This window comes from Poecilia reticulata, chromosome 12 (assembly GCF_904066995.2).
Source record: "Poecilia reticulata chromosome 12, P_reticulata-male-v2, whole genome shotgun sequence".
NCBI classification, from domain to species: Eukaryota; Metazoa; Chordata; class Actinopteri; order Cyprinodontiformes; family Poeciliidae; genus Poecilia; species Poecilia reticulata.
In genome coordinates this window covers 9,739,152-9,752,069 of record NC_088841.1, presented here as the reverse complement: position 1 = coordinate 9,752,069, position 12,918 = coordinate 9,739,152, and the positions used below count along the sequence as shown (strand labels likewise).

The following is a 12,918-nucleotide window of genomic DNA, read 5'->3' as shown; positions in this document are numbered from 1 at the left end:
TGTGCGTATGTGTGTATGTGTGTGTGCGTGTGCGCGTGTGTGTGTGGGTGTGTGTGCGTGCGTGTGTGCGTGTGTGTGTGTGCATGTTTAGATTTATGGCAGGCATATGGTGCAGTTCAGTAGAACCCATAAATCATCTCCATCTCCTCTGTGTCCTCACGGGGATCTAAGGTCTTAGGTCCCATTCTCACCAAGCGGCCGCCACTACTGTTTGCACACGCACACACTACAACACACACACACACACAACACACTGACACGCCAAGCTTTTCTGCTGCTGTGTGTAGCTAAGGTGCTATGATGTCTATAAGTAGTTCACTTTACCCCATTAATTATCTTAAATGACAAAAAAAAAAAAACTTTAATGTCTCGTCTTTTCTGAAGCTTTAAAATATTCGACTAGGATTGGAAGTTAGAAAATAATTGTAGCATCATATCATGGATGGATTTTATTTTATATCTTAAAATTTTCTGGTTGGACGGGAAGGAATAATGAAAAGCGAAGGGATTTGTCGTTTGTTTCGTGTTATAAACTGCTGCCTGCCCAGATGTATCTATGAAATCCTTACAGCATGCAGTATATGTCAGACAGCCATGTCATAGTACTCGCATCCTTTGTCTTGTCTCTGCCCCAGTTACATCACCGAGCACGCTCAGAGGATTAGCGATCTATTGGCAACCGAGTCTGATCCACCGGGCACGTAGCTCATTGGTCAGTCTGGACAGATGGGTGTAGGCATCGTGGGGAGGGGGGTTGGTTTCAGGTCATAGTGACCCAATCCTTGAACCCTGTCGTAAATCTACAAGCCCCGACCACATGACATTCACGTGACCACCGTTTTATTTTTCATCCAAAAATCTGGAACTTAACAAGAGCTTCAAAATGCACGGTCACGTGGTCGGGCACGTGCGGAAAAGTGTGCGAACACGGGCCGGCGTTCACGCTGCTTTCCTCAAATCGTTGAATTTTTCACACAAAAAAACCCCCCAACCTCGGCTCCGGTTATCGACTGATTGGATCATGGCTTGAAAATCATGTGACGCATTAACAACATCCATGCTGGTTGACTTCCATTAAGATTTCGTGCAGATGCTAACAGATCCTGAATCACGGTGGCTTCATTACTGCGAAGCCAAATCAGCGTCTCACACTCTTGTAACAAATGATGAGAATGCTAAGACTGACAAGTGACATTTAGGCATTATTTACACTTTCTTAGATGATTTTTAGAAGAAGTGATGAATGATCTCATTATATGCAAATCCATTTGTGAGGAGGACACCTAGACGTGTGTATGCACATGAATAGAGGGGATGCGTTCGGCGTCGTGTGTGTGCAGTAGGTGCTTGCGTGTGTGCATGTGTGGGGGTGTGTGCGTGTGTGGGGGTGTGCGTGTGCCAGAGAGACTGTGTCATCATGGGACTGTTAGTGAGTCCATTTGGACAGATGGGTGCATATCTACAGGATTATGATGGATATCGGTTCAGACTGTTGATGCCGACCACGAGAGAGCAATGTTGCTGTCAGATGGATGCAAACAAAACTTTTATTTTACGTTTTATTTCTGTGCATGCAGAAGATTCGGACCTCAAAGTCCCCGTTGCTGAGGTTGGAAACTCACTTTTCAGTTCTCTAAACCCTCATCATCTTGATAAAAGTGAAGGTAGGCACAACACATAGAACCTGCCCCAGATAATTTAGCTGTGCTTTAGTGTTGTTCTACTACAATAGATAATTGCACCCTCTAAAAATTGCTGGGTTAAAAATAACCTAATTTAGCTGGTATAGTTGAGCTCAAAGTTATTCCTACACCTTTCAGAGTCAGATTTAAGACAATCTTTAGTTTTTACACAGAATCTAAAGATTAGGGTGATGGGAAGGGGGGTTTCCATCCTTAAAAACTCAGAGCTTTTAAATAACAGCGGCGCATTTAAAAAAGTGCCCAGAGATAATAAGAAGGATTTTGTTGCTTTGGAAAAAAAATAAGCCAGCAGTTTTTGGTGTGTGTGTGTATGAGTTTTATGATCTGCAGAAATATTAGTGAATGTAGAACACGTAACCTGCTTGCTCAACCATTTTTATTGCCCCCTCCTCTGAGTTTGCCCATTAGCCATTTGTGCTTTTTAGCTTCGTGCTTTGAAAACCTACGAAGAACAAGAAATTCCTAAAATATTTTCAGGCATAAAACTATAGAGCGTTATCAAACACTCTTATAACCTGTGTGTAAGGTCGCTTTTATCTCTTCCGTCTCTCAAACCGTGCAGTGTATTTAGTGTAGCAACTCCAATGTATGTACAAAATAGAATATGGTAGTAATTTAGGATTTATCTTTGTTATGTCAGTCCTGTAATGGAAGACAAGCGTCATTATCGGATTAGGTTCTGTTACAGACGCCATTATCTAAATGCAACTTAAGTTACAGGGTGTGAAGAGGAAATTCTTGATCGATCTGGCTGGCACTGACAGAAAAAAAAAAAACCTTCTGAGAAACATCTATCCAGATTATCAACCAAAGGGAAAAACTGCAGCCATAAATAAATATTCTACGGCAATAAAGAGACATGATTAAAAAAAAATACATACACATTTTTAGAATCGATAATATCAGATGTGCTACCCATAACAGAAAAGGAAATGTATTTTTTATTTTGTAGGTATTTATACAATCAGTTAATAAAAGTTTCAGTGAAGCGGGATTAGAGAGAGGGCTTCATGAGCACCAGATTAAAAAAAATACTTAATCTGTTAGTTGTACTTGAACAAGTTAACAGGGAAGTGGCATTTTTGTGTGTTGAGCTGAGAGAAATGTGGCACAATGTAGAGTGCAAAATATTAAGGAAGCAAATAAAAACATGGATAAAGTAGTACTGCGTCTAAAAGGCTATTTGTGAGGAGATATACTTTTGTATTTTTAATGATAAATACCTACCAATACAATCATTAAAGCAGCAGGAAATGTAGTGATGCCTCCTGAAAAAGATAATTTATGGATACAGATGATGGTATTCATTGGTTCTCAGCATAGTGAGAATTTAAGCATACACAGTCCAGTGTATGACTCGGTAACACCACAATGAATGATATTGTATTTTTTTTATTATTATTATTTTACAACCACGTCAACAATGGTCACACCCCTAATATGCACAATATTGGTAAGCTGAACAGTATTTCCAGCAGTGAAAGGGTTGTGGAACAGCTTTTGAATTTAGCCTGTCTCAGCAGTGTGAAATCACACTTTCATCGTGCATTCTCACTTTCTGCGTGTGCGCGTGTGTGTGTGAATTAGAAAGAGAAAAGCTAGGCTTTCTTCAGATAAACAATCTGAGGCAGCATCTCTTATGCTAATGCCTTAGCTTGCTCATTCCTCATCGCATTTACATTCTCTGTCCTCCTGCACCTGATTCAACAGACAGCGGAGCTCCAGCGCCAGAAAGCAGATTTACAGAGGGCTCAGTCCCTCAAACGCACCACGCGTTATCCACCCGCACTTCATCTGAGCCTCCGCTGGTACCGACGGGACAATCTGACACGCTTCCTGTCGGAACGGAGCTCCATCCTCCTTCGTTGTCGTCTCCGCCGGGGGAGGACGGAGTTTCTCCGCCACGGGAGTTCACTCGTTCAGAAACGGTTCCTGAGCATTCACATCTGTCCCACCCTGTTCCAGAAGGTTCCTCTCATCACTCTGTCACTAATTATCATCATCATCATCATCATCACATAGAAGAGCCTACTGTAAAAGTTCAGCATCATTCAAGCCTAACTGATGGAGGTAAGGCACAACATTGACTAGATTAGTCAAAATCTGACTTGGGGGATCATTTTCCAAGCAGGATGCTTTATTTTGGGATCATTTTTATGTTACACTGCATCATCTCACATGTCAGAGGGAATTGTTGAGTTCGCTGAGATTCCCTCACTGTGGGTGTGAGGGTGAGTGAGCGTACTGATGAGGGAAAGTTTAATGTGCGATATAGGGAAGTCTTTGAAGGAATGACTTCAGTTGGCATTGTGTTTGCATCATTCAGAGACATTGAGGGGATTGAGGAACATCAGCCACAGGATCAGAGCCAAGACGAGACACGAAGACAAAGCAGACAGAATCGGGGCAAAGCCCAACTTAACCTCACCCAGCTGCAACACATTGCAAACTACAGCATCTGCAGCATTAAAGTACAAACTCTGGAAGCATAAATAAAGCCGTATTGTATCGTTAGAGGTAACTGCCTGTTGGTTTAGGCGTGGTGTCAGCGTGCCTGCCAGGGGGCAGATGAAGAGCTTCATCACTGTCTATCCTTACAAAGCCCGACCGACTCTCACACACATCCCTTCGCTTTCAGTCGCTGCAGAATGAGCAAGAACCTGGAATGCCTCCGCCGCCAACGTCTGATGTCAGACCGTTTTTGGGGCTGAGCTGACTGAGATTAATACCGAGAATCATCCTGCCCCCGAGGCAGCGCAGGTTACCGAGATCAAATTCATTTACGCTCACCGCCGCGCAACGGCAGCCCCCCGAAACAACCCGTGATTCAGAATCCTGCTTCGCTGCGGCGAGCGAGTGTGACAGATGTGTGAGAAGGCGGGTCTGGTTGGGCCAGAGGAGGACACAGTCAGAGAGACGTAGGCAGGGTGAACTTTGATGAGATGCAGCGATGGCATGAGGCCAGTTGTGTGAAGCGGTTCTGGGTGCTGTGAGAACAGCAGCCGACGTCCTGTCTCACCGGAGCCCCGGGGAAGATGGGGGGGAGAGCGAGGGGGAGAGGGGAGCGAGTAGGCGGGAGGTAGCCTGGAGGGGGATGCACCGCAGGGGAGCAGGATGCTTGCTGATTCCCCACCACCCCCCCATGTCTGAAAAAGAACGCATAGCGCCTGCTCTAAACACCTCACGGGAGGGGGGGGTGGAAACACAGATGGAGGCATGCAGCTCTGTAGTCTCTAGTGGTCCGGCAATCATTAGTCCCTCAACGATGTTCACGGTGTGGTCATTCACTTTGATTAGTTATTCACATTTTTGTTAGCAATCATCTCTTTGAGGAAGACTGTGGTGGTTTAACTTAATGAACCACACTTTTGTTGATGAAAAGGCTTGATCTACATTTAAGTCTGACCAGCAGCAGTCTGACCAAGAGTTTATGTTGTATTTCATCTGATATAAAAAAAGGGTTATAATTATGCACAGTCTCAAATGCACACACTGTATGTACTGCGCTCTAATATTTAGTTGCATGTGCTTTAGCAAGTTGCAAAGAAATAACACACTGCTTGTGTCTGTCAAGTGGAATTATTCTGGCTGGAAATTTGATCTGTCGTCTTGCAAGAAAGGTAGAGTCCCATTAAATTTAGCTGGTTTCCTGACATTTAAGCTTTGCTTTCTGCCATTTCCTTTAGAGTAGAAGGTGAGGACACTACAGAAGATGGTATGCTTTAGCAGTTCCAAAGCCACGTGGATGTGCATTTCAAACCACTGTCTTGTTGGAAAATTCAATGGTATTCAACAAGCTTATCTGTTGATTTGAAAATCATCTTTCTTTGTTGTTTTTACCCACCGATGTTGTTTTATGCACCAGTACCACTGGCAGCAAAACCATCTACAAGTCTTACCTTGACTTTTCCACTTTGTCATTACAGAAATATCCCCATTTCACACGAAAGCATTTGATTTCAACACTTAGACAGCTTCACGTGTCAGATGTGATAGAAGGTATCTGGTTTGGACAGATCTTTCTTTCATGATTAGGCTACGCTGATGTTATACACCTCAGCTATAATTTTACACAGGCTTAAGCATAGGTGGTTCCTGGACTGTTCTTGAACATCATAATGAGTGAAATTGTGCCACTGCTGGGTGATTCAAAAGAATAATTACTTCAAGTAATATTGAAGCTGGTTTGGAATGGCTAAAGCTGGCTAACATTAAGCCTCTGTAACGGTTGACCTCAGTCTTGTTGGAGATTTATTTTATTGCTTAAAAGCAAAGGCTGTGTCAGTAACCTACCAAATAAGCTTTGTCATTTCTGACAAGAAGAGTGGTCAAATATCCAGCCAGACATATGCCAGCCTTGTTAATACCTAGAAAAAAACTGTGTAGTTTTTCAGAAAAATGTTATAAAAAAATTGAAACTCGTTCACCTAATTTCTGTTTTGAAAGTCCCTTAAAGTTCATGCCGTCGACGTGTTTCTGTAAACTTTAGACCTGCTCTGTATTAACCAAACTAGTTTTACGTCTCTCCTTTTTTTGTTTGGACTCAATCTGTTAGCCCAAAAAGCATACAGCAGAGGATCTTGGGAACAATATCAAGCCCTGAAGGAGAACTAGGCAGAGGCAATTAAAAATGCGTTACAATTGGTATGTGTGTGCTCGGTTAGCTGGTATTGATTAAAGACGTTTTGTTCTCATCTCGACACAGGAAAATACATCCGTGGGAAGGCGTTACTGTATCATAAGCCAGGTATTTTGTGCTTTGTCTAGGTGTATTTTGGATGAAAAAGGGGTAACAAACATTCAGACACATTCATGACATTTACATAAAAGCAGGAGCATGTCATACCTTTCACACCCAGAGTGAAAGTGTAGCAATGAAGAAGCTGCTCAAGCCCCTCTGACTCTCATAGCCCTTTCTCCCCGTCGCCCCCGAAGCCCAGGGCTGAGGCCCCCAAAGGGCCGATCTGCTATCTGACAGAAAGGGAGAGAGAAAGAAAGACAAGAAAAAAGAAAACTAGGTCTTAACAGGAGGCAGGAAGACAATAGACACTATCAGTAATCTTTAGCCGCTGCAGTATCAGCCTAATTGTGAAGTTTGTATTGTTCAGGCTGCTGAGGAAATACCCCACAACGTCTCTGTTCTTGTTTTGTTAATTATGACTGTGGTTCTTCAGTTTCCCACAAGTCTTTACATGAGAGTCACGGACACAAGGCAACAAGCTCCACTGAACATGAGCGAGGCAAGGAGGAGGAGGAGTACGACGAAGAGGAAACATCTAAAACGACAGGTATCTCGCGTAAATGTAGAGGCAGACTTAACTCTCAGCGCAGAAACGGTGCGCAAAATAAAAACTTTTATTATGGACGTTGACAGCTCAGAGTGAAAAACGGCCATATAAAAACTCAAGGTCAGATCTATATAAATTCATCTCTTCGCTGACAAAATAGTCTGTCATTCAGGCAATTTTTGACACCGAGAGCATCATCATAGATTCACTTAGACAGTGACTGAAGCTGAAAGGTTCAAAATGAAAAAGATTTTTGGAGAAAAGGGGGGAAAATAAATTTCACCTCCTTTTGAGGACCTTTGTGTAAACAGCATTACTCTGTGATAGGTGCCCACAGTCCACAGCCGCAACACGAGACCCACGGCCACAAACCAACAACTTTATCTGAACACGAGGGGCGGCGCAGAGAGGCGGGGGGACATGCAGAGGCTAAAGGTATCCATTTAGTATGGATGGTAGTTCTTTAATCAGTCGTAGTTTATTTTAATTGTGTAAACATTTGCACTTAACGAGATTTAATTTTAACCGTGAAGTAATTCTATCAGCAAATCCCTGCATTTATAGCTCTTTGCATTAAACAAATTGAATAAATAACTTTCAACACAAATGCCATTCTAAAGACCGCACCAGTTTTACAATTGTTTAACCCATTTCTGAAAATGTTTGGGTTTGTGTGCGGCTTCCTCCTTTTTCAAATCCCGCTAGAACATTTTCAATAGTGATCAAGTCAGGCAACTGTGATATCCTATCCAAAATCCCACATTAATTCTTCTGGAACCAAGGTTGTGGTGTATGTCTTGGAGTTTAGCTACGAGTCCTTTTAGCATTTATTGTGTGCGTTATTTTGGAAATTGCATAGGCCACACATTGTGCCAGAATATAACATAGGCAAAGAGCAACGGCTGCGTAGTACGTAAATATTTGTGTCTGGGAACCATAAATATATTGAAGCTGTATATATTTTTCTATCAAGGGGACAAAGTTTGCAGCTGATCTCAGGATAATCACACAGAACTTAAAAATAAGTGTCTGGTTTATTTGATGAGCTCTGGTTACAGCTTTCAGAGTCGTTGCCCAGACTGTTACAGAGGATCCATAACTTAACACTAAGTGGGGGCATAAATTGTGTTTGCTGCTATAAAAGTTATTAGAGCTGGCTGTATGCGGCGCCTTGTATCAGCTGCGGCTCAGATGAGGCACTCCAGTGTTTGCTGTCTCACGTCATTATCACAAATCAGTTTGTACAGCTATTAAGATAAAAATCTATGTAATCTGGTGTTCCACTTTCGTTGTCTGGTAACAGAAGTCATAAAATAATTAGCTTATTACCAGAACAAAAGTTTTCTGCCGAGCTTATCGTAAAAGTTATCCTTTTCCCATACAATGATCAACCCACTCAGTTTTTCTTAGATTGAATAATTTCCAGTTTACTCAGTCGTACACCATTCAGAGGGCAAACTGCTGTCAGGCAACCAGGAAAATTAAAGGAACTATTGAAATACAGTACATAATCTTGAAATCTCCATTGCTAATTCAGTTAACCTTGTAATTTTTCAGACCTCCACAAGTCTGAAGAGTACACACATGAAACTCACGGCCACAAAATACCCTCATCCGTGCATGGAGAGAAAGGGAAGCAAACAGAAAATCATGTGGAAATTAAAGGTATCTCTTCACATGTGCAGGCAATATTACCTTGGATATAACAGAACATTTTAATTATTTATGCTTCTTATAATAATTATGTTGTGTCAGACCCCCATGCATCTATGGGACACAAACATGAAACTCATGGACACGCAACAAAAACCTCCTCTGGGCACGTGGGAGACGGCAATGAGGCTGAGAAGACAGGTATTTATGAATCTGAGAATTAGTTTTAGTGATTAGCCCAGTAGAGAAAAATGAATTCATATGTTTGGTGAAAAACAGTAGAAAGTGCTTTAGATTTCGCTGAAAACCTTGGTTTGCCAGTTTCCCATATGACGAAGGGACATGTACACGAGGCTCATACATCAACTGGCTTGTCTGAACATGGTGAAGAGCAGCACACAAAGACAAATCCTCATAAGACAGGTAACCGAATTTCTATATTCACGTTCTGATCGGTTGTTCGGAAATTAGTCTCTGACGAGGGTCAGAGACCTAAGAGGGTCTCTTGATAAAACTTGAGTTTTATCGCACTTGAGTGCGATAAACAAAAGAAATCCCACATAGGCAAATACCTTTATTAATTTTTATATATATATATATATATATATATATATATATATATATATATATATATATATATATATATAAATTAATTGCCATTGTAGTTTGCAAATATTTACTTTTATAACTGGTTTCAGAGGCAGAAAATTTGAAAAAAAAAAATAATAATAATAATCACTAAAAATAACAATGCCCTAACTTAGAAAAAGCATTGCCAGCTCGATAGCTACTGAAAGAGCTGTTGATGTTCAGCTCCCCAAACGGTTTTCCTCCTTTTGGAAATAACAATCGTGCCTTGATTGTTTCCAACGAGTTAGAGGGACACGGACATGAGGTGCATGGCCACAGAACGACTTTACCTGAACACGAAGAGGGAAAAAACACAAAGTTTCACACAGGTGTGTAATGTAGCAGCTCTGTAGTGTCACATAGGTACATAAACTCTACCATAGCAGCAGAAACCAATAGTGGTTAATTTATCAACATGACCTCTAACAGTAGTAAATGACCCCCCGATAGAAAAAAGGCAGGAATGCATCTTAGTGTCTGCTTTCTTCCTGGCTTTGCTTATGACAACGGCAACTGTGATGTAACAGTTTCCCACATATTTGAGGGACACACACATCAACCGCATGGCCACGAAACACCCACTTCATCCCAGTCGCATGGAGAGAAAGGCCAAGGTATATTCTTGTTTTTATGAGTTTGTCTCATTTTAAAGCTGTAGCTCTGCTGCCTATCTTGCCCTGCCTGTTGATGTAACCAGAAACATTTCTATGTGGCTTCAAGTCTAAGAAAATTCTGATTCTGAAGTAAAATCTTATTTATTCACAAAGTGAGTGTATAAATTGTTATGTGTGCCAGATATAGACGCTAAGTGTGCACTGGATGAAAGGTGTGTACATGAATGGCAAAATAAGTCACTTTTTGAAGTGGGTTCTCATTGATCCCCTCATACTTCATAACTAGCTGACCATCTAGCGTTGAAAGTTCAATCAACCATAAGCCGTCCATGAGCGCTCCCAAGTGGCCAAGTAATATCAGCTTATTCCAACAGAAAGTTGAAATTTGTTTTGTCAGAAACGTCAATAATTTAGCATGCTGAGGTGAGTGAATCCTCAACAGGACAGACAGAGCGTTTGAATAGAGATAAAATATCATGAGATAAAATAATGTTATTGGGTTCAGAAACATCACTTTCAACAGTTTCATAACTTTGTCACACATTCTAAACTGCAGCGCTCATACCACTAAGTTTGTTGCCATGGCCAAAATTACCAATATCTGTAAAATGTATTGCATATGCTGCAGTATACCAAAGAGAGTTAGGAAATACTTGAGCAGTAAAACTTCAAAATGCATGGCAGGCAGGTGGAGCCTGGTGTAGGGATAGAGTGGATGTCCTGAAGCTGGTAGTCTTTGACAAAGTTATTGTAAAAAAATATATAGATGTGTTGCTTTTATAATAATGATTGTGGTGCAGCAGTCATGAAGAAAACATACAGCAGGCTCATGATCATGAAGCAGCATCTGAACACAGAGCAGAGGGTAAAAAATCCCCAGAAAAGCAAGGTATCATTACAAAAGGCTTAATGCCATCAATGAATGCTTAACAAAAAAAGAGATTGACTTTGAAAGTCACAATGCTGTACTGAAGACATAAGAAGCTTTTAAAGTGTTTTTTTTTATTATTATCTCAATTTTCATAAAAATCTCAACTTTCAAGTCTTCCACAACCACAAGAATCACGGACACAAAACAAGCTCAGTGGAAAATAGGCAAGAGGATACTAACAGAATAGGCATCTTGTTTACTTGTGGGGCTGGGGTTTGTTTCTTTATCATTTTATTAAAGTTAAAATTACCAGGGATTTAATATTTTTTTCCTCAAGAGAAATAAACACGAACAAATGGGTAGAACGACACTGAAAGCTTGATGTGAGGACTAAAATATAATTAAGAAATCTACAGAGTCATTTATTTTCCTTATTTTGTTCTTTGCGATCTTGCTGGGTCAGACACACATGGGCACGTTAAACCAGCCAGTCACAGGCACGAGGAGCATCCACACAGAACAGCAGAAGCTACAGGTATCCGCATATAGTTACAGATTGTTTCAATAAACAGACGTAAAAGTTTAAAAATCAAAGCTGGAAAAAATGATCATTTGCACGATTGTGTCATTTTGGACGACTTAAATTCCATAAATGTTACTCGTGTGGTATTTTATGTCTGGAATAAAAGGTAATAATTATGTTGTCTGTTGCTAACGATGATGTTTATCAGCCTCCCACACATCGGAGCAACAGCATCATGGAACGAAAGGTGAGGCAAAACATACAAAAAGAAAAGCTTTCTGTCACTGTGTTCCATCCACAGGTAGAATAGACGTCCTGTAGCCAGCAGCCGTTTCCCTGTAGTTTCACGTTCTCCATTTTGGTTTTTTATACGCATATATTGGAGCTCCTAACCTCTGTAGTATCCTGAGAACTCATACTCATTCAGCGATGTTAGATCCACCCCAATGAAGTAGATGAGAAATGGAAACATAAAAGTGCAACATTCTTTTAATGGATGACGTTAGAATAATGTGTTACGTTAGGCCATCACGCGTCTGAGGAACATTCGCTGAAGCATCAAACATTATCTCATCAAGGAGAGGGCCACATACAAACACAAGCTGGAAGGAAAGGTACTCTTGTTAGCTGGAGTGGTTAGAAGTGCTTTATGTGGTAGAACTGCATCGGGTGGCTTAGGTTCATATATGTGGAGGCTTGAAATGCAAGAGATATAAGTCGCATGTGATGTGTTTTATGAATTGGAGCTTTTCTTCCTGACACAATGACTTGTGACCTCATGAAGGGTGTTACACGTGATTGCTGGATTTTTTATAGTCTGATCTGTAATTAACTTTTTTTATTCGATTGTTAGGGTGAGTTTTTCTTATTAAAAAGAAAACATAACCAAAGAAAAATACCACTTTTGACAATTTTGGTGCATCTGCCACACAATAAATTCGTAAATGAAGTTTGTAGATGTACAGAAGATTTATTTATTGTCTACTATGTAGTGTTTAAAGGATCTATGCCAATAGTTTTTTCTTTATTTAATGTGAGCTGTGATGATTTTCAAGAAAAATTATTTGACTTGCTCACAAGCAAAAGTACTTATACAATCTTCAAAAAAAATGTGTCCCTGAAAAAAATGGAGGAAAATCACTTGCCGTTCAGGGCTTCAATAGGTTTACACACAAGTTACACCTTGTAAAAATGTATGAAAGTAAAATAATAATCTTCTTTTAGTATTGTTACTTTTGAATTAACAATAAAATTGATGGGTTAGACCAGCACACATCTGTGGAACATGGACATGTAATTCAGAGCCAGACATCATCTCAGCATGGAGAGGAGAGAAGAGGTAACGCACTTCTACTATTAAGAGCAAAATAATGTTTTCTGAATGGCTGCCAAAAAAAAAAATCTTAAAGACGTGTATTATTTTCATGATAGCTGTGTCAGCCCCTCACAAATCCAGTGGACATGTTCATGAGACTCATAGCCAACAAACGGCAACAGATGAGCAAGGGCACGGTGATGCTCAGAAAGCAGGTATCTATTCAGTTTGTGTTCTTGGCAGTGGTTTTTTTATATTAGTGTGCTTGCCTACTAGGAACAGCAAAAGTGGATGTGAATGTTTGCTGCCTATATTAATGAA

At 40.7% G+C, this 12,918-nt stretch overlaps 1 protein-coding gene across 7 annotated transcripts in view; it reads left to right on the top strand.

Moving 5' to 3' along the window:
* Positions 1-12,918, top strand: part of ntng2b (netrin g2b) — an 88,375-nt gene that overhangs the window by 59,113 nt on the left and 16,344 nt on the right. Inside the window, exons 7-15 of one of the 7 annotated variants that reach the window (XR_014090087.1) lie at positions 1,578-1,664; positions 3,414-3,773; positions 6,878-6,991; positions 7,319-7,426; positions 8,549-8,656; positions 8,747-8,845; positions 8,966-9,067; positions 9,519-9,603; positions 9,802-9,886. Coding sequence is in view for 6 of the 7 variants with exons in the window: in XM_081613297.1 (XP_081469423.1) it covers positions 1,578-1,664; positions 3,414-3,773; positions 6,878-6,991; positions 7,319-7,426; positions 8,549-8,656; positions 8,747-8,845; positions 8,966-9,067; positions 9,523-9,611 (1,067 nt within the window). In the remaining variant the exon portion in view is untranslated. Of the gene's footprint in view, positions 1-1,577; positions 1,665-3,413; positions 3,774-6,877; positions 6,992-7,318; positions 7,427-8,548; positions 8,657-8,746; positions 8,846-8,965; positions 9,195-9,518; positions 9,890-9,941; positions 11,295-11,490; positions 11,530-11,806; positions 12,813-12,918 lie in introns of those variants that run through there. The other 6 variants (XM_081613297.1, XM_081613299.1, XM_081613298.1 and 3 more) reach the window with 6 other exon arrangements.